Source organism: Harpia harpyja, chromosome Z, assembly GCF_026419915.1.
Source record: "Harpia harpyja isolate bHarHar1 chromosome Z, bHarHar1 primary haplotype, whole genome shotgun sequence".
Classification (NCBI taxonomy): domain Eukaryota; kingdom Metazoa; phylum Chordata; class Aves; order Accipitriformes; family Accipitridae; genus Harpia; species Harpia harpyja.
The window spans coordinates 100719586-100740958 of NC_068969.1; the positions used below are offsets into that span (position 1 = coordinate 100719586).

At 40.6% G+C, this 21373-nt stretch overlaps 1 protein-coding gene across 7 annotated transcripts; it reads left to right on the forward strand.

The window, feature by feature from the left end:
• Positions 1-3175: 3175 nt before the first annotated feature.
• CZH5orf34 (chromosome Z C5orf34 homolog) lies at positions 3176-18112 on the forward strand. Of its 7 annotated transcripts, none has more exons than XR_008233367.1 (12): positions 3178-3531; positions 3893-3982; positions 8820-9463; positions 10059-10154; positions 11453-11576; positions 12454-12545; positions 12802-12871; positions 13177-13347; positions 14928-15016; positions 15744-15951; positions 16647-16687; positions 17476-17594. XR_008233367.1 is itself a non-coding variant. In XM_052776030.1 (12 exons), the coding sequence occupies exons 1-10, from the start codon at positions 3337-3339 to the stop codon at positions 15853-15855; spliced, it is 1683 nt and encodes a 560-aa protein (XP_052631990.1). In that variant the 5' UTR covers positions 3178-3336; the 3' UTR covers positions 16647-16687; positions 17476-17543. The 7 variants fall into 7 exon arrangements, 3 of the variants coding, with proteins under 3 accessions (XP_052631990.1, XP_052631989.1, XP_052631988.1); XM_052776030.1 differs by having other exon boundaries at positions 15744-15855; positions 17476-17543; XM_052776029.1 differs by having other exon boundaries at positions 3182-3384; positions 15744-15836; positions 17476-18112.
• Positions 18113-21373: the final 3261 nt, after the last annotated feature.

A 21373-nucleotide genomic window follows, 5' to 3' on the forward strand; every position in this document is an offset into this window, starting at 1 on the left:
CTCCTTTGCTATAAATTTACTACCTTGTCTTTTTGCTTTAAAAAAAAAAATTTTTTTTTTTTTTGGTCCTTCTTCTATTTCCCCTTCATCTAACACTCTTTTTTTTTCTTTAAAGTACACAGTTGCGGAGAGTATTATCTCTTAATACTCATTGGGAAAAATAAAATTCATCAAAAGGCAATATGGTCATAGGAACTGTATTGGCATTTCAAAGTCTCTAGACTAAAATCCAGAAACTAAAAAATTGAAAATTAGATTGTTGACACACACATTCTGTTAACACTGAGCATATTTTTCATACAAAAATTTTAATTCAAATACAGGTCAGACTTCCTGCTGACTTCACAAGCAGATGTCTTGGGGGAGACATACTTACTCAAAACTTAGCATCCTAAGGAACAAGCATTCATATATGCATTATCATAAACTAATATTGTCTTCAAGGGATTCTGCTTTACATGTTTTAGTTTTGCATCTCTTGTAGTGTGTCTTTTTTTTTTCTGTAAAGTAGCTGTCAGACTCCAGATGTATATTCTGTCAGCTGTGCAGACAGTATGTCTTACATGTAGGTAAGAAATACGCAAAGTCACCCTGTACAGACATGTTGGGAACTAAGAATTGTATATATGAAGCAATTCAGATCAAGGTTTGCAAAATAAGCTTTGCCCTCCACCAGAAATCCTGAAAAATCATGAAGTGAGACTTTTGTTCAAAGCGGTGGTGAAGTTTGTGGTCTCTGTACATAGGGAGCTTTGCAAGAGTTTTAAGCCTGTACTGCAATATGGAAAAATTAGTTTTAACTCTGTCCTACTGAGTAGAGAAGACAGAATAATTTTTGCCTTAAACAGTTAGCAATCTTTCCTATTTGTCTGGATCTTACAGGAGTCTAATGCAATCTTTCCTACTTGTCTGGATCTTACAGGAGTCTAATACAAATTAGTGATGGTGGAATGAGATGTGAGAGAGTGAAAGAAAGTGGCAGGTTTCACACTGTCATAATCACCATTTGCTGCTTGTCTGCCCGCTTTTAACTGCTGGTAGTTCTGTGTATGATAGAGGTGAGCCTTGAGAGGTTTAAAGATGATTTCACCGGAATTTAACATTTACAGATTTCAAGTGCACTGTGTAAAAGTGTTTCTCATCTATAAGTTTCTGAACAGTACTTTGCAGATAAACAACCCTTCAAAAAGATTTATTTTCTTTGTAGCATAATGGTAAGCCTGTGAAGGCACAAAAGCATGGAATGCAAACGTTGGGGAAGTGAAGCCAATTTCTTTAGCACTGGTTTGGAAAAGAAACATACTTTGCATTCAGACCAAAGCACATGACCAAGCTTCACGCATCAGAAAAAGTATGCACAGTATTTGCCACTCCTGACAAATCAACTGTGATTTAACAAAAATGTTTAGTATTTGAAAATTACACTTTGCTTAAAGTAATTTCAGACTGGGCTATTAAGAGGTGCCGCTTTATATGTGCGTTGCTTTTGAATGAGAGTTACACATTCAGAAATGAAGTCACCTTTTTCTCAGTAGTTTCCTTTCAAATCTGCGAAGAACTTCTTACTACGGGCCTTTTTTGTTTGGTTTTTTTTAGGAAAACAGATGGTCACTGGGTTTTTGAATGTTGGTTTTAAGTGTAACTGTAGCACTACAGAAAGAAGCAAGACTGCCTCAGCTATGTCAGGTATCACAAATTATGCATAGCTGGGGGTTTTTTGGTTGTTTTTTTTTTAACTAGAATAATCCATTATGGCATGGAGTATTAGTGACACTCAGTCTGGTCTGTAACAATCATTTTATTTCCTTCTGGGACAGTAATTCCTTACCACGTTCTGCCTTTCCTTCTTACTGTACAGAACTCATTCAATTACTGATTGCTCAAGTTTGCAACTTCTGACTGAATTATAGTTCCAATAATCTAGTTTATGCTTGTGTATCCTACTAGTTGATATAGGAACAGAAAATTACATTCTGGTCAGAAGTCAGGGAAGGTACTGCACTGTCTGTGAATTGCTGATTTGCCACCTCCAAGTCAGTCTACTTGACCTCCTTCCACAGTTCCTACGCTGAGGGTCCCAACCGTAGCGGTGAAGTTGCCAGCAAAATACGATGCATTGTCTGAAAATAATAAGTAATAAAGGATTCAAAATCCAGATACATACCTTGAACCTTGCTTCAGGCAAGTACTATGCAGAAAAATACTCATTAGAAAGGGTATTGCAAATAGAACTAGATTTATTTTGATGCATGGCTGTGTCTGCAGCTACTTGACTGGATGTTCATCTGCTCTCTCCTTTAGTGGCGAATGGAAAGCTGTACTGAACGCAATTCTTCCCTGACAGCATACTGATGTGAGAAACCTGTGCCTCCGTTGCCAAGGAACGACTGTTACAGCTAGGTGAGACCATAGGACCGAGGGTGGCCTGTACAGCAAAGGATCTTGAATTACACTTGCTTAGTGCTTTAAGCAGGAATTGGTAATGATTGGTCACTTAACTGTAAACTGCCCATCCACTTAAAGCAGTTTGATTAAACTGTAAAGGGGGGGGGGGGGGGGGAGTATGTATCTTCCAAAAAGTCAACTAGGCATAGTTTTTGAATTGCCCCTTGGGAAATTAATCTTTGTCTACTCAGCCAGGGTTTCTGTGACCCAGTTCTAGATTTCCCTGCCCTGTGAGGGTGTGAATGTAAAGCAGCAGTTAGTCACCAAAGAATGACTTATCTGTCATCCGTCTTCGGGATCTGCGGTAGCTGGGCAGCCTGCCTTCGGTTCTGCCCCCCACGCACCCCCTCGTTTTCCAGAGACACAGCTGTGGGGAGGCAGGGAAGGCATGCCCTCTCGCACGGCCGCTGGCGCGCTGCATGGCGGGGGGAGGCAAGGCAGGAGGAGCGTGCCGGTGCTGCCGCAGCAGTTCTCCGGGTAGCCCTGCCCGCCGCCGGGGCACCTGCCGAAGGAGGTGTATCTTGAAGAAGCGCAGTTACAGTCAGACAGGGCTTCTTCTGCAGTCTAGGCCTTCGTACTGCTCGCTTTCGTTTCTGGGGCAGGAAAAAAGGCATCGCTGCTTCCAGCAGATAAAAACTAAAAAAAAACAAACAAAAAAATTAAAAAGACAGGGTGCGTATTCCCATCTAGCTTGCCGTACAAACGTGCACCTGCATCAGGCCGCCTTTCCGGCCTGTTCCCCGCTAGCAGGAAGGCGAGGTCAATTCACCCAACGACGGTCCGCGGCCGGCGGGAAGGAGGGCGGGCGGCCGCCCGGCGCCCCGCCCCGCCCCGCCCGGGCCTGCCGCCTCCTGCCGCTGCCCCGCCGTCGCGCCGAGGCCCCCCGGGGAGATGCAGGCCGAAAGGCTGATGGTGCTGTACGGGGACGACTCGGTGGAGGTGCGCTACGCGGGGGGGTCCCGCCTGCTGCTGTCTCCTTGCGGCTGCGAGTACCTGTACGAAGCGGCGCCGCCCGCCGCGGCCCACACCCTCCAGCCGGCGGCGACCACCCGGCAGCGGGTCGCCTTCGCCCTCAGTGCCTACAGGGTGCGTGGCGGGCAGGCGCTGACAGGCCCTACGGGGAGGGATGCGGCCTCTGCGGCTGTGGGGGTTGCCGGCGGCGGCCGGGGCGGCGAGTGCCCGGGCGGCCGCGGGGGAGGGCTCGGGCGGCCGCGGGGGGCATCGCCTCAGGCCGGTGACGGCCGGCAGCGCGGGGCGGGGGGGTGCCGAGCCCCCTCTCCACAGCGAGAGCGGAGTCGCCGTTGCTCTGTGTAAAATGGAGGGGATTTCTTCGCCTCTGGTCCAGAAGAGAAGAGGAAATCGGCTTAAAATCTTAGCGCTGTGTAGAAAAACTCGCGATATGACGGGGTTGTGTTGTTCCGTTCTGTTTTTGTTTGCGGTGCAATAGGAACAACTTCTACGCGCTCTGGACTTCCGGAACAAGTTTGCTTCTCGCCCGTACTTACCTTCACACGTTATACCTCCCGAAAGAAAAAAGGTGAGAATTACACGTGTAATGCTTTTGTGAAATAAAATTAAATTGGACTCAGGTGCTTTAACGTGCCTGTGTATGAGCAGGCCTTGGAGATTGTCTACAGAGTACAGTTTGGCCAGCTTGACTAGAGTACTGCCATTTTAAATTACAGTTTCAACTGTTACTTACTCCTCCATTTAACATTGTCAATCGCTATCACTACGTACTTGTGGTTTAACTGCAGCCAGCAGCAAAGCACCACGCAGCCGCTCACTCACTTCACCACCACCCAGCGGGATGGGGGAGAGAATCGGGGGCGGGGGGCGGGGGGAGCAAAACTTGTGGGTTGAGATAAGAACAGCTCAATTGGACAGAAAGGAAGACAATGATAACAATAATAAAATGACATTAATCATAATAATAATAATAATAAAAGGATTGGAATATACAAAACAAGTGATGCACAATGCAGTTGCTCACCACTCAGCAACTGATGCCCAGTTAGTTCCTGAGCAGCAATCCCCCCTGGCCAACTCCCCCTGTTTATATACTGGGCATGACAACACATGGTATGGAATACCCCTTTCACCAGTTTGGGTCAGCTGCCCTGGCTGTGTCCCCTCCCAGCTTCTTGTGCCCCTCCAGCCTTCTTGCTGGCTGGGCATGAGAAGCTGAAAAATCCTTGACTTAGTACAAACACTGCTTAGCAACAGCTGAAAAAATCAGTGTGTTATCAACATTATTCTCATACTGAACCCAAAACATAGCACCATACCAGCTGCTAGAAAGAGAAATTGACTCTACCCCAGCTGAAACCAGGACAGTATCCACCCCTTATTCTATACCGTTTATGTCATGCTTGGGTCCCATACTTTCCAGTACATCCTAGTTAAGCACCATCACCTTTCCTGTCCTTTGAGAGATACAGATAGATAGATAGATACACACACACACACAGAGATATCATTCCCTCAGTCTAAGGGCCATCACTGTAAAATGTCCATTGAGTTCATTCAGTCCATGACTTTGTCTGGCATAACAGTCTGTCTGGGCAGGAGAGATGGTGCGAAGTCCGCTCAGCGGGCAGAGCAGGATCGGGCTTCGGTGCGGCGCAGCGAGCTGGTGACATTGGGCACAGCAGGAGTATGGTGTGTACTGTTGGATTGTTGCATGCTGAAGGCAGTTCTGGTGCCATCACTGCTGCGTTTCACTCAGTTTTATCAAAGTTCATTCTGGCTTAATCTAAGTGATTCTTCCTGTAATACCATTGATACAGCGTATAACAATTACAGTAATGATAACATCCAGTGGCAGGGTTATACTGCAATTAACATCATACGATTTAATTCATTGGCTATTCTCACCTAAAATCAAACCCCCCTGAGGCACACATTGAAGTTCCCCATCCTTCCACAGCAGTCACCAAGTGCACCCAGGTCCTTGAGCAAACGTAATCGCACGAATGCGTTTGCCTCAGCCTGAGGCAGGAGTGACCCAGACTGTCTTCCCTAACATATTTTTTATGTGCACTATGGGGACTTTATCCCCTTCTACAGTAGGTAAAAGTTCTGACTGGGCAGGGCCACCCCGATTGTCAGGTCCTCTGGTGTTGACTAACCAGGGAGCTTTTGCTAAATGTGTATCCCAGTGTTTGGAGGTTCCACCCCCCATTGCTCTCAGTGTGGTCTTTAACAGTCCATTGTATCGTTCGATTTTCCTGGGGGCTGGTGCGTGATAGGGGATGTGATACACCCACTCAATGCCATGCTCTGTGGCCCAGGTGTCTATGAGGTTGTTTTGGAAATGAGTCCCGTTGTCCAACTCATTTCTTTCTGGGGTGCCGTGTCGCCACAAGACTTGCTTTTCAAGGCCCAGGGTAGTGTTCCGGGCGGTGGCATGGGGCATGGGCTATGCTTCCAGCCACCCGGTGGAAATGTAGCGCTTGCCTTGGCAGCTTTGTGGGAGCGTGATATAATTGATTTGCCAGGCCTCGCCATATTTATGTTTCAGCCATTGTCCTCCATACCACAGGAGTTTTAACTGCTTGGCTTGCTTGATTGCAGCACGTGTTTCACGTTCATGGATAACTTGTGCAACAGTGTCCATGGTCAAGTCCACCCCTCGATCACGAGTCCATCTATGTGTTGCATCTCTTCCCTGATGGCCTGAGGTGTCATGGACCCACCAAGCCATAAATAATTCACCCTTATGTTGCCAGTCCACATGTACCTGAGCCACTTCAGTCTTAGTGGCCTGATCTACCTGTTGGTTGTTCTGATGTTCTTTAGTGGCCCAACTCTTGGGTACGTGAGCGTCTACATGGCATACTTTTACAACCAGATTCTCTAGCCAGGACGCAATATCTTGCCACAGAGCGGCAGCCCAGATGGGTTTACCTGTGCGCTGCCAGTTGCTCTGCTTCCATTGCTGCAATCACCCCCACAGGGCACTTGCCACCATCCATGAGTCAGTATAGAAATAAAGCGCTGGCCGCTTTTCTCTTTCAGCAATGCCTAAAGCCAGCTGGATGGCTTTCACCTCTGCAAACTGGCTCGATTCACCTTCTCCTTCAGCAGTTTCTGCAGCTTGTCATGTAGGAGTCCATACAGCAGCCTTCCACTGCTGATGTTTTCCCACAATGCGACAGGACCTGTCAGAGAACAGGGCATGTTGCCTCTCATTTTCTGGCAGGTTATTATACAGTGGGGCCTCTTCAGCATGCAACACCTTCTCCTCTGGAGATATTCCAAAATCTTTGCCTTCTGGCAGTGATCACTTCCAAAATTCCTGGGCAATTGGGGTTTCCTGTGCAAGCCCGTTGTGTGAACAGTGTGACCCACTTACTCCACATGGCATCAGTTGCACGATGTGTAGAGGAGACCCTCCCTTTGAACATCCAGCCCAGCACTGGCAGTAGAGGTGCTGAGTAAGAGGAGCTGTGTTTCAGTACCAACCACTTCTGAGGCGGCTCGAACTCCTTCATATGCTGCCAATATCTCTTTTTCAGTTGGAGTATAGCGAGCCTCAGATCCTTGATATCCCCGACTCCAAAACCCCAGGGGTCGGCCTTGGGTCTCCCCGGGTGCTTTCTGCCAGTGGCTCCAGGTAGGGCCGTTCTCCCTGGCTGCGGTATAGAGCAGTACCTGCCACAGGGGGGTGGGTATTAATATATTAATATATTCAGTGGCATGGTTATATCTTGTGTTTGTTCTTGTTCCTTTCCTAGAATTTTCAAACACTTCAGTACACTGCTTAAACTGCTGCTGAACATAGAGTATGTTGTCATGGGTCTGTCAATCATAACACCAAGATCTTACTCGTGGGTGGTGGTAGTCAGCTCAAAGCCCATCCTTTTATAGGTAAAGTTAGGATTGCTTTTCCCCATTTATATCACATTATGTTTATCTAGACTGAATTTTTATCTGCAGCGTTATTGTCTGGCCACTTGATTTTTTTTTTTAGGGTCCTTTTGCAATTCTTCATGGTATATTTTCATCTTTAGTGCTCCAAATAACCTTCAGCAGACTTTCCCACCTTACTAATACACTAGGTGCTGCCATGTTTCATTTTTATTGGACTCTGGGCTTTTCCAGTGCTGGGCCAAAGTATAATTGGGGCTGAAACATAGGTGATTAAAGGTTAGTCAAATGAGGCAAAGCTGATTAAACTGAGATAAAGCAAATGATTAAAAGTGTGAATACTCATTTGCTAAGTTTTTTTCACACCTTATTTGAGACGGTTTGCATTTCTGTGTTTATTTGGGATCCAGTGCTTTACCTGGAGTCTTCAACTGAAAGCAGACTAAGGGTATTTTCTGTGTGGTGATCAGGTATAAGGACAATACAAAGAAAAATGCCTCATTTTAGTGCAGAACTTCTGCAGATGGCTAGAAATGCATTCTGTATCTTGACAGAATGTTTCTAGTTTCAGAAGGTGGTTAGTGCATTTTCTAAATTATAACTGTATCTTCTCTTTGGGCAAAGCTTTAATCTAGGGTTTGACATAGATGCGGTGCTTGTTTGGAGTAATTTGTTGAGAATGATCTGCTTCATTTTTGTAGAACGGGTAGCACAAGGGCATATGCTGTGAAAATGTTTTTGTTTGTTTTGAACAAAAGTGCTAATTGAGGCAGCAGCCTGTACTTGAAGAGCAGTAAGATTAAGCTATTCTTTTGAGACTTTCCAAATGTTGTATTGTAAAAGTCTAAAATCTTTATTATATTTTAAATTCTTCTGCAGAAATACGTTTTATCCATATCATAGCAATAGCTGTGTAACTTAACCTGCGGTGCTGCAGGATTAAGTAAGATTACCCACCTAGCTGCAAAACGTTTTCAGTAAATTGCTGTATGGGTAAGAATGCATAAATAAATGTCACATGCCATTTTACAGTGTTATTTTAATTTTATAAATAAAGAGAAGATTTCAGAGCACATGGGGGTTTAATGTAGACCATTTTAATGTGAGCTTTCCGTGAAGTCTACTGATAACTGATAGGATCAAAATAATTCAGGCCTTCTCTTCAGTGTTTCTTGAGAAGCAGTTGGAAACAGAAGTATCTACTGTCTGTGGGCAGTCATGCCTGGTCAGCTGGCCATGGACCTTAGTAGTTGATGAGTGCATATTAAATTAAAACATTATGGCTAGATAGAACTCCATTAGTACAGGAGGAAGCAGACATGAAGGTCAGATACTTTGCTTCGTCTTGAATTCATGTATGCAAATAAATACAAAGTTTCTTGCCATACGTCGCCTTGCAGAAGGACTGAATTCATCATTTAAATGTAAATGCTCCATTGTAATTTCTGGGAAGCAGGTCATTTTTATCTTGGCACACATTCCAATCCTTTTTCTTGTATTAGATTCTTTTCAGTGATATCTTAGAAGTTAGATGGCCTGACCCTACTACGGCTGATCTGACAAGATTTATAGACAATGACAGTGTGAAGATCTCGTCAGTAGATGGTTATGCTCACCTTTACCTGTCAGAATTGCAGCAAGAATTTACAGTGGAGTTCTTATGCAAAGTCAGCCAGTCATCTGCAGCATCTTTACGCTCCTCTCAAAAGAACAGTGACTATCAAACCGGAGATCAGTATGGAAAATCAAGTAAAAAATCTGTTGCAGAAATGTCATTGAAACAAATGAGAACAGAGAATAAGAACAAACATGGTTGTGCTGAAGGTAAATGCAGAGAACCAACCATATCAGAAGACCAAAAAGACAGAGATGGAGTCCCTTTCTTCTACACAAATTGTTCTTCTGAATACACATGGGTTACACAGCGTTGGTCTGTTTCCTCCTACCCAGAAGAATGGAAATACCCTTTGTTCTTGGCACTAATGTGCTGTAACTTACATACTGTTAAGAATGTAATGAAGACATGTGAGAAAAACAACCATACATCTATAGGAGCTGATGTTTTGATAGACCCTAAAACATGTGAAAGGGTTTCTTGTTTACCTACAGCTTTGCCACTCAGCTGCAGAGCCCCACATTTACACAGGTAATTTAAGCTGTTTACTTAGTAGTTGTTAACATATGTTTTACAATTCTGCAATTTGAAACCTCAACCTCTAGCAAAATAATTGAATTCTAGCTATAAAAATTTTAAAAATTACTATAGTATTCTTTTTTTTAAGGAACTTTTTGAAACCTGAAATTTGTGAAATCAACATTCTGTATCTTACTGTAATGAATATATCATAAGTAGTCCAGAGAAAAACACATTTTATTTTCTGACATGCTGTATAAATATGTAAGTGAAAAAGAGAATACTGAAAAAAGAACACAGGTTTTGGGTTGGTTTGGGTTTGTTTTTTTTTTTCATTTTTGAGACGATAATACTTCTGAGGTGGGCCAGTGGCATACATTCTCTGTCAGCACCACTAAAAATAATCAAAAAAACCTTTGCAGGTTTGAGAAAACTAATTTGGTAACTAATGTGGATAACTAAGGAATCAGAGGACTCTGAAAATATGTGGCCTGTTCTTCTTTGAATAGGTGTGCATGCATCTGTTTTTGGTACAGAAATGATTACTAGCACACAAAAAAAACCCGGACCTTTGGACTTACTGAAGCTTTTACTGTATTTTATACAGGTGGACTTCCTGTGACTTCTTTCAGAATCGAGGTACTGAAAAGTATTCCTGCCCTCAGCTAATTCAAATTGTATGGTGCCAGGGTGTTTTGTATAGGTATGTAGGAGATCATGTGTTTCATCTTTGGAAGATTTCATTTGTATGGGAATTAAGCTTTAAGATGAAATGTCTTACTTTGTCCCCTTTCTCACTCTTTGAGAAATTGTATACAGTCTTCATATAAGAATCTGTCCATTTCTGCTGTTTGTTCATTGGACTTCAAATTTTCTAGTACGTTATTTTTCCAGGTCTGAAAGTGAGTACATCTGAAACAGTCTGAAATCATGTTTAAGGCTTTTAAAGAAGTGATCTGATTATCTGATTTCTTAAAGGTTTACTGGGCAGCTGGAGCTCCCACAGACTTCACTGACAATTACGGGGCTTGCTTTCTTTGCAAATTACATTGCTCCTTTTGATGCTGAAGATTTCATGCTTTAGAAATGCTTGTCTTGGTCACCTACATAATGCGCATGTTGTAGGCAGCTAAACTGTGGATTTTCATGGCAAATCACCTTGTCCCTATGGTTTAAAAAAAAAAAACAAAAATCTTTTAAAAAATTGCCCATTCAAATCTGTTATACAAACTTTGAAAATGCTACAGTTGCTACCAGCATCTGAAAGTTTTTGACAGAAGCATAATCAGCCTTTAAAGCTTTAATCTTTCTGCCCAGTGTTCTTCATTTTTCTGAGTGTAATTCTTAAATTTTCATCTCATCTGAACAAAATGTTTAGCAGCTCTTCAGTACTATACCTCATTTCTTTGGAAGTATGGTGAGTAGCCATACTTCGTCTTCTAAGTCCCATTACCAAAGTCCAGGCATGTAATCACAGAGTTGCAGAATTGGGTCGTTAAATGGATTTTAGGCTCCAAGATACTGTATGATCACAAGTAAGAGACCCTTGATCTTCATGAAAAACACACAGCTGCAGTGGAAATTAAGACCTTCAGGTTGTTCAAGAATCATTCAGTCTGACAGTTCCCTGTGTACACTAGGTAGGGCTGGTCCACTAAAAAAATTGGATTTTTCTCTTTAGAATCACTAAATTTTGTGGTCAGTGGAATGAGCAGCTCCTGTGAGATGTTTACCTCAACACAAAAAAAACTTTCCTTAGCTTGTTTAACTCCCACCTCCCATGCACACAGGCAAACAAAGAGCCTGGTAATGCTATCTTCTGTGTTAAAAGAAGTGATTGGTGCACCCTACCATTTGTGGAACAGTATAAAGTTTTTCATGTGAGGGTTGTGTTGAAAATGTGTTTCTGCTTAGTGCTTTCTTCAGGTGTACTAACCTGTTTTGCTTGTCTAGTGACACAGCATTATGAATACTTGTTAAAAATCTTGTTATTTCTTTTAGATTTATCCATGATAGGACAAACATCACAGAAATTTATCCTGGTGATGACTCATTTTTCAAGTCAGAGGGAGCATTTTTGGGAAACTATTTCATACATTATGCAATCCAAAAAGGAACAAAAAAGGTATAAAGCTATAAAACTATTTTAAAATATGTTCCAAATTCCTTAAAGTTAGCAGTTTTCTTAGTTTTAAGACATTTGGCTATGCAGTCTATACTGAAGTCCCTACATTGGTAATTACTGTAATGACTGAATCAAGCAATCAGTCGTACAAAAAAAGAGATTATTCTTTCTGTTTCAGAAAGTATTTTTGTAAATTATAGACAAAATAAATCTTATTCACTGTAACATTTATTGCACAAGCTCAAGTATGTACTGCAGTAAGATTCTGCAATAACCATTTCTCACTAATTTAGAAGAGAAGTTTAGTCTTTAATACATGGATTAGAGTTTAATCTTTATGTGCTTGGAAGTGGTTTTTTTTACGGTATGGAGACAGAACTTAGAAGATGCAGGTTCTGTTCTGGCTTTGCCACAGACCAGCTGTTCTGTGCTGGAGAAATGGGTTTGCCTCTCTCTGTCTGTCTATTGTTAAGTTTCCCCAGAGAAGAGATCCTCTCACGTGCTTATGCAGTGCTTTGTATTTTTAAAGCAGAGTTAAGGGTCAACTCTGTACCCTTCAAACTTAGCCTTTAACTTGTAGTCAAACGTAGTTACTCAGTAAAAAACTACAGTCTACTCTCTGATACAAGAACTTTTTCGTCCATACTGAGTGAATGGAAACGGTGAACGTTTGTTGCCACAGAATTAGGTTTAAATGATACAGCTGCATTTTTTTTACTTTTCAAGGAGATATTTATCTGTGTTCTGGGACAAATTTAAATGTGATTATAGTTGCTTTCTGGGAGGTCAGAAATTTAATTATCTTGCAAGCTTTTAATACTGTTTTCATGCTACAGTGCCTGTATCTAACTCATCTCCTTTCTGCTCTTCACTGCAGAGAGAAGAAAAGATGTATTCAGTAAACAGCCTACCTCCTGATGTACCAGGAAATCCATACTCTATATCCTCTGTCGTTACTCAGGCAACCAAGTAACTTTGCTTTACTTTATCTTTGTTACATTAATTCCTCTGACTTTGAATGGACAGTGGTTAAAATTACACATAATACTTATTATGACAAGTATAAAAAGCATAAAAGTATAAAGTATATATATATAAAGTGTAAAAATTAAAGGAATTTATATTAGTACTGAGGATGTCTATAAACTTACAGAACAAAGGTCACAACTGTTTAAGTGACATAGTAAGTATGAAATGCTTAATATTTTGTTTATTTTCTCCTCAGAATACTTCAGTACTGCTACAAGACTAAACTATCGTTAACTCATAACTATTACCTCTGCTGCTGGAAAATGGTATGTAGCTGAAGATTTATAAATCTTGCAGTGTTATAAGGACGATTATACAGGCTATAGGGAATAGGACCTAATCTAGAGGGAAGAATGTTGAGTATATCCTTAAAGATCAGAAGGTATATATTTGGGAACCAAAAGCATGCAGTGTAAAGGTATATTTGTGAAGCAGAAAGCAATTGCATGATAAAGAGAGCTGGTTGTGGTCTGGAAAAACAAGTGAATTGAAAATCTGAGAGAGATACAAACAGCTGTAATGATGTAAGTAACCTTCCCTCAAGTTTTTAATGCTGTTTGTTTGGTTCTAGGTACCTGAGACAGATGGACGAGAAATGTTGCCAGTTTTGCTGTATGAAAAGGTTATTCCCAGCATAGGAAGACTCATTGTGTACTCGGATCATAAAGTCCATACTGCTTTTTGGGATGGGATGACCTTGAATATGGTCTGGGATTTCAGCTCTTCCTGTAGTAAGATCCAGGTAACTCATGAGTTAGGAGAATGACTATTCTTAAAACTCTTCATGAAAAAGTGTTACTAGGAAACTAATGAGGAAATGAAAGAAAAGTTTTGCGGCCTATAAAATATAAACTGAAGAGTTTCTGCTGTGGCTTACTCTTGAGCTTGTATAGTAGTCTAAATGAAAATAGGAACTATCCACAAACACCACTGTTAATGTATTGCCAGTATTTTAACCAGAAATTAGGAGGAAAAATATTTTAGTGCATAGCTGATGCCTAGAGAGGCAAATGAAGCTTTATACTTTTAAGAAGTCACTCATTTGATCAGAGAAGGGAGTATTTGTTTTTTATTTCAAATTATGTGTAATTGAGCAAATGGATAGTGAGAAATTAATTGGAAAAGTGACCTTGCGCATATGGTATCCCATATACATTTTGAAATCTACTTAATATAGAAGTAAAAAGGTAACATTGATTTTTGCAAAATGGCACACCAGAGAAAATTATGTGAGTGTGGGATTCAAGGCTGACTGCTGAGACTTTTAGCTTCTGTTAAAGAAGCAGAGTTTGGGCTGGGTGTCGGGCGTTAGTCACTCCATGGTTTGAACCCTAGGTTTCCTGAAGCAGAGTCTCGGGCACTGAATCTCGTAAAAATAAATAATTTAATACAGTGGTACAGCAGCAGGATCAGCTCGAGCTGGGTGCTTCCGGGAAGGGACCCTGAACAAAGAAATTCCTGGGCAATTATACCCCTACAGGCTATGCATCCCCCCTTCACACAATCTCCACATGCCTTTCATGTGCCCTTTGGTCCAGTATTGATTCTGGCCTGACACCTTCTATCTGCTTACTGGCCTTCACTGTCTCCAGGCAAGCTGTTATCTTGTCTAGTTGCAGCTACTTTTGATGACAGTACCCTCCTTATGCTCTGGTTCGTGCTGGCTCTGAAGGCCATGTCTTGCTTGAATAGTTAAAAATTCAGTACAAGTTCAGCAAATCTGTGTGAAAGTTTGCAGCTTGCGGCCTAAGTCTTCAGCAAATCTACCTACTCATGCCAAGTAAGTGAACAGCATTCTAAATCACACAACATCACAAGTCTACACAGTTCATTCTCTTTAAAACTTACTTATTTAAGCTGAACAACTAATATTTCTTAACAGTGTATTTGCTTATTACCCTAAGGTGACAAGACACAGAAAAGATGTTAAAATGTCTGAGGGTATCTCTGTTATAAGCAACATAAATATGATTGTCCGTGTGTCAAAAGATACAGTATAACTTCCTGATGTGAGCTAACTGAAATCTGTATACTCACTCATGATAAAAAGAGGAGGAACTGAAAATTCTACAGGTTTGGAAATGTTGCTACACACTTTTAGAAATAATTTATTCTTGAATAGCACAAAATGAGTGTTGGGGCCATGCCAGGTGTTCTTTTTTCCCCCCCCCACAAATTCTACCCTTACCAAAACACAAACTTTTAAGTGTTTAAAGTGGAATGTTCATAGATACTTAATTCTTAAATTGTCATATTATATTTGCTTTTTTTTTCTCCAGACTGCAGCAGAAAATTAGTACTTGTAATTTTTTTTCTTCTAAGGTAAATGAAGATGTAGGCTGGTGTAAGTTAACTACTCCTGATGGGGTACAGCAGCTAGTAAAAATAAGTCATCCTGGAATCTATGAAAGGTATAAGTAATTTAAACAATTTAAAGTTAAGTATAAAAGAATTCTGTACAAATCCTTTTATATGAAGGAATACTATTTCCTGAAAATATATTGAGGGGGGAAACCAAACACCTAATGGTAAAAGCTCCATCTTAACATCTGGCAAAGATTAAGGACCTGTATGACTCGGGGCCACTGCATCTGTTGTTCCATTGTAACAGTAATGTCTTTTTAGAAAAATAACTAGAGCTGCAACTTGGCACTGACATCAGTGGATAAGAAAAAAAAAAAATCTTTGTCCTATATAGAGCTGGTACATAGAACTGGATAGCACTTTATCCAATTTTGCTTTATTACGGATACTGACCTCTGCCTGCAGATTGCTTTCTCTAATCTGCTTGCTATAATTACAGCCTTATTATGGGAATCATCAGAAGCTTACTGTGCTGCATTTTAGCAAGCAGATATTCACAAACAAAAAGTAACATTTGTACACTATTCATTACAAATCATACAGCTTTGTTATAAATTTCTGCAACTGCATAGATTTAAATATGAAGGAGATTCTAGACAAAAAGTGGGCATCAAAAAATGGCAAGGAAACAGAGAAAAAGCTAGATTTTGAATCATGGCTTCTTTCTTTCTGATCAACATTTATTGCTTAATGCCTTCAGTTTTTTGCTTGAATTCATAAGACTGTATTTCTCACACAAATAACTACTTTTTGTGAATTTTCATGTGAACATAGGTACATCAGAACAGCAATAGAGTGGTGCAGAAGTTTGAATGAAAGAAAGGAGATTCCTGAATATACTGCACATTCTGTAACTGAAGAAAATTGGTATTCATCTTTATCCTAAGTAATTGACTACAAATAATGTTGAAAGTAAAATTCAAAATAACTATAAACTGTGCATCTTATAGACTGTATTTCCTAAGCATCAAAAATGAAAATTGTAAGTCCATTTATTTTGTTTGGTTTCATATTTTTCTTTCAGTTTTTAAAATGTTAGGTAAGTTGAGTTCTAGGTGAAGCTTGTTTCATGGCGCTTCTGCCTGCCTTACTTAAAAGCCAGAATTAGGGTGACTGCCAAAGGAGAATTAATGTTACAGAGAGTTATTTTGCAAAGTGGAAAAAGAGAAGCTAGTCTAAGAAAGGCATCTTTTAACAGAACACCAAGCAATTCAAAATAGTACTTGGGACTGCTAAGTGACATTTGTATCTCTTGCTAATATATTTGTCCTTTTTAATACATGCTACTGACCAAAGTTCTACTGACATCATATAGAAACATATTCAGGTATTAAAAATGTGTTAATTGAAATCGAGTACACTTGCACTTGTTATTCAAATTATAGCAGATTAAGTAGCTGATGAAATGAAAATTATGTCTATATTTATACATACATACAGCAAAGAGACTATTCTTAGAGCAGAGCCCTGATTTTTGGAAACACAAATGATTGACAAATGGCAGCCATTGACTAGTGGTGTGAAAGACAAAAATTAAGCATTTTTTTCACTTGGATTTTGCTCATCTAATTTTCAGTATTGCTGGAAACTATTAAAAATTAAAAACTGAAGTAGAAAATACATTTGAGAACCTTTTATAATACTAAATCATTTAATAATCTTTATTTTCTTGGACAGGTCTGCTGATGTTGAGCTTGAAAAAATACAGAGATTTAACTGTATCCTTTTGAAAGCTATAAAGATTTTTCACTTTTATATTCTGTTGTTCATCTGCATATTCAAATCTGCATTTTAGATCATGAAAGGCTCTCTATCCTGTTCTCACCACCTTCTACTGTCTTACCCACTTCTTAAAATTACCTTTTTAAGCCATTTTTTGTTTTCTTATTTAGCATTTTTGTTTTATCATTTATCTTGTTCAACTTCTGCATCACAGCACCAGAAACAAAACCAGTGGCAGAGTACAAAGGTAAAATAAAAAATCACCAAAAAAAGGAAGCCCTTTAATGGGTATTGCATTAGTTTTGCTAACGCTCATCTGCTGATCTGTTCTTGAAAGAGGGATGATGCAGTTGCTTTTGGGCTTACTGTTGCAGTACAATACCTTTCTGTTTATTGACTACCTCAGTATTGTTCCATTGGGTTCAGCCAGCTCAAAAAACTATGCTGCGCTGCATGTGCTTAAAGCCGCTCTGTAATTGTCTTTAAGCCAATGTTCAATTTTATTAGCATGAAAAGTGCATGCTGTTGAACTGTGCAGTGTGACGTCAGATAGCTTCCTTTTTAAAGCTAACTTTTGGATAAATTGAAGTCTTAGTTAAAGACATTTTCTGTAAATGTTGTAGACGTTTTAAGTAATACAGTCTTTTATTTTTTTGCTTTATGTAATTACCAGCCTATGAAATGTGAGACTTTGCAGTGCAGAATGATGAATACAAATGTAGAAAAGTATTTTTCTCATTAGGAGAAAGAGTTTGATATTTTTTCCTTAACAAAACAACACTAGTTTTATTGGATAATAGCAATGTTCTGGAAAGGTCATCTGCTGCAAAAAACAATCCACCTGGTATTACTGTCAGAAAAACAGAAAAAGTGAGTGAGCCAGAAGAAATCAGTGAAGGGGGCGTCTTGGAGGCTTTGGAAAAAACTTCTAAAGTAATTCAGGATATTGAATCTCTGCTTGCAGCTTCTGGGAAGTGAAGCCTCATAGCATGTGAAGACTGGTGCTCCTCCGTACCTTCGTAGGAGCTGTCCCAGCTATGTGTGAGGAGGCTTAGAGGTGCAAGAGGAATGAAGGCTGAAGGCAGAATGATAAGGTGCCGTTGTTAACACCTCAGCAGATCAACAAAGTCTCTCAGTTGCTATTATAATACCAGAGTTTTGTGTACTGTGGATAGGCAAAAAGAACAGGTGAAATAATAGAGCACAGCTGTATAAATACATCAGGGCTGACCTGACAGTGCTGCTTTTAAATGTGTGGATGTCTGTTTGAATTGTTTAATTTTACAGAGGATTGTGCAAGCAACTTAGTTAACTGCTCAAGCGACGAGGGTAGGGATAAGCAGTTTTTAACTGTAAAAATGTGCTTCTATTCAGAACCTTACACCAAGCAGTCCAGTATTGAATAAAAAGTTTCACAAACACTTTCTATTCTACTGTTTTGCAGTAAATAAATATTTATTTAAAGCGTCTTCAGCCCCTTCCGTCACTTGGTGGCGCACCGTATCTTTAGTGATAAAATGCCAGCCTCTTCCCGTTGGGTTCTCTTCCAGCGCTTTACTTAATCATGTTGTGACTCCCCCAGCCCTGTTCCTAACATCGCTAGAATCATTCCTCCCTCAGAACACAGCCCCGCTCCCATCGCGGCACCAGGCGAGGAAAGGAGGAGACAGGCCGCTCCCTCAGCCGCGGCGGGCGCGCGGACCGCCATCCCAGCGTGCTGCGCGGCCACGCATGCTTCCTAGCCCCGCGTCGACGGGGTTCGGGGTGTGTGTCGGGGGGGGTGGGGTGGTTGCCGCGCTTCACTTCATGGGGCGAAGGGGGCGGCTGGCGGCGGCCGCACTTCAGGTGGGCGCGGAGGGCGGCGGGGCGGGCTGGGCACAGGCAGCGGCGGCGGGCGGCTTCTCGCCTCCGCGGGGTGAGGGGGGCTGCCGTTCGGCAGCCCCCCTCACCCCGCGGAGGCGAGAAGCCGCCCGCCGCCGCCCGGGCCGGGTAGACGCGGGCTTCTCGTCATAGTTCCGCGCTGCCTGCGGCGGGCTGGGGGTTTCGGGGCTCCGTTGGTGAGGGGAGCGCGGGGCGTTTATAATGCAATGGGTTTTACTGCGAAGAAGCTAAAGCGGGGAAGGCTGTCGTAGCAGTCTGACGGGAGCCAGCGTCAAATGCCTGTTTTATTAATAGAGGTACCCATACGTCGTGTCAGGTCGTAACATAAGAAACAGTAATGCGGTGCTTTACCGAAAGCCAGGCATGTCACTTACGTGTAAGGTTCCCTAACACTCTTGGCTCCGTTTCTGCGGCAAAGGTGACAGTACGTTTTTATTTCTTAATGACTGAGATGGCTGATGAGGGGCTTTGGTGTTGGGTGTTGAGACAAAGCATACCCTTTCCTCATGACGTAAAAATTATTGCTGATCTCTGTAATTCTATATATGTGTCTGCCGCATGCCTGTCTTTCCTTCATCCCTCTGTTTAGTTACATATACTGATTGTATTTTAATCTTGAATTGGGTTAGCTGTTTATGATCTGAATGCTGTTGTAGTTAATGAGGGCAATGCATAAACTGCTCATGCTATTTTCTTCCTTTTTTTTTTTCTTTCTTATCTAGGATGACAAATGATTTTTTCTTCTACTGGATAGTACCGTGGTCTGTTTCTAGTTACTAAATACTTTTAGGACATTTCTTTCAACTCTTTCTTTTAGGTACATCTCAGTTCCAAAGTATTCAGTAAGGAGAAGGTCTGCATTCTGGTGTCTTGGTATCTTCTTTCAAACACTTTAATTTATGGTCCCTGAAATAAACAATTTAATTAAATCCTGATATTATGGGGGCTTTGTTTGTTTGTTTTTCTTAAATTGCTTGTGGGTTTAATTCAGTTTGTTCCTCAGTATCTTTGTAAAATCCTACCGATTTCTTGCCTGCTTTCGTCCTCTTTCCTCTTCAGCCTCCTTCCACCTTCCAATCGCAACAATGCATTATAATTATCTGACCCAGAAATACTTGCATTACCAGTTCTTCACAGATTGTTTTAGGCTTGGGTCTGCTTTTCCATGAGATAATACATTAAATGTTTGAGCTTGTGTCTTAAGTAGTAATTGTACTTTATGGAGTTTTTCATATAAATTAACATCCAATATCAAATAATCGTTTTTCAGGAGGTTGTAGAATTATAAGGGACTACTGCAGTCTTTTGACTTCTTGTATGAAGTGCATAATTCTACTAATTTTATGCATTAAATTCCTATGTATATTCTTGTACCCGATAACTTCTTGCAAAGTTGGGCCAAAAACTTTGGAAGCAATATTTCTAAACAATAATTTTAGCCATTGGATTTTTTTTTTTTTACTTACACCATGAGTTGAAAGGCCTCTTAGTGTCAGCTAATTCTCCAAATGCATATTTACAGCTTTGATCTAAGTATCTTCTCATGTCAGTAATTTACAATGTTACCTGTGCATTTGTTAAAATGAGTTTTATAATTTCCTTAAATGAAATTAAATATATGAGCAAAATTGCATTTTGTGGGTATAGGTGGTGATTGTACATTATGCTTTATCTCATATAAAAATGTTGTGAGAAATCACAACTCTAAGCCATGTTACTCTATCAGCTGTTGTGTGCATGTGGTTCATGTAAACCCAACCTAAACCTTTCTTTCAAGGTGTGAACTGGACTGACCACTCATAGGTTCCTAAGTATTCTTGTATAATACATCTATTTCCCACTGTTCTAACAAGAATGTAAGCTCCACAACTATGCTTTCTGAGATTTATAAGATAGAAAAACCTATGACACTTTGTTGTGGTATTTTGTAAACATTCTGAAAATCATTATTTTTCAGACAAAAAATACAGTCTCTAGTTTTATATTAAAAATTGTAATTTCTGAGATTATTTTGGTTGAATGCAGTTTTGCTTTTTCTAGTCCAATTTCACTCTTTATCTGCAGAATATTTATACTTATGCTGTTGTACCTGGGAAAGTGACTAGATTTTTACACACACAGCAGTCATTTTTGTCTATAAAAGACAGCAGAGACAGACTGTTTAAAAGGAACAGTTATGCCATGGACATGGCTCTTGACTAAGGGTAATCTGAAGCCACATTTTTGCTTCCTGTTCTTCATTCTGGCTCAAAGACACCCATTCACATATTGTCCTTGTTTTCCAGTTGGCATTGTTACCTTTATTTCATGATACATAATCCTCAAATCATACTCATATGGGGATTTTTTTTTTTAAGTCTATAGTGATACTTCTCCTGTGTACTTTATGCCCACGTTAATAGTATCCATAGCAAAGCAGTGTAAGCCTACCACAGAACTGACACAGTCTTTTGTTGCTATTTGAATTTATACGTCTCTGTTTATCTACTCCAAGGTCACTAACTGATGGGATGAAATTAAAAAGAGATCCCTGGACGTGACTCATAAATGTTTCATTAGGTGAGAATCTTTCAGGCACACAGTTACAAGGGAAAATCTGTTAAAATATCTGTATACTTTGAAATCCTGTTACTTAAAACAGAAGGCTGGAAGTGCCTTTTTCTGACTTGACAACGTTGGGGTTTATTATCTTTTAATTACTATCTTATTCCATCTTTTTTGTGCCCTTCTCTTGTTTTATGGTCTTTTTTTCCCCACTTTCTTTAACAGAGCTTCTAAGCCCAAGCTGACGTTGCTTTTAG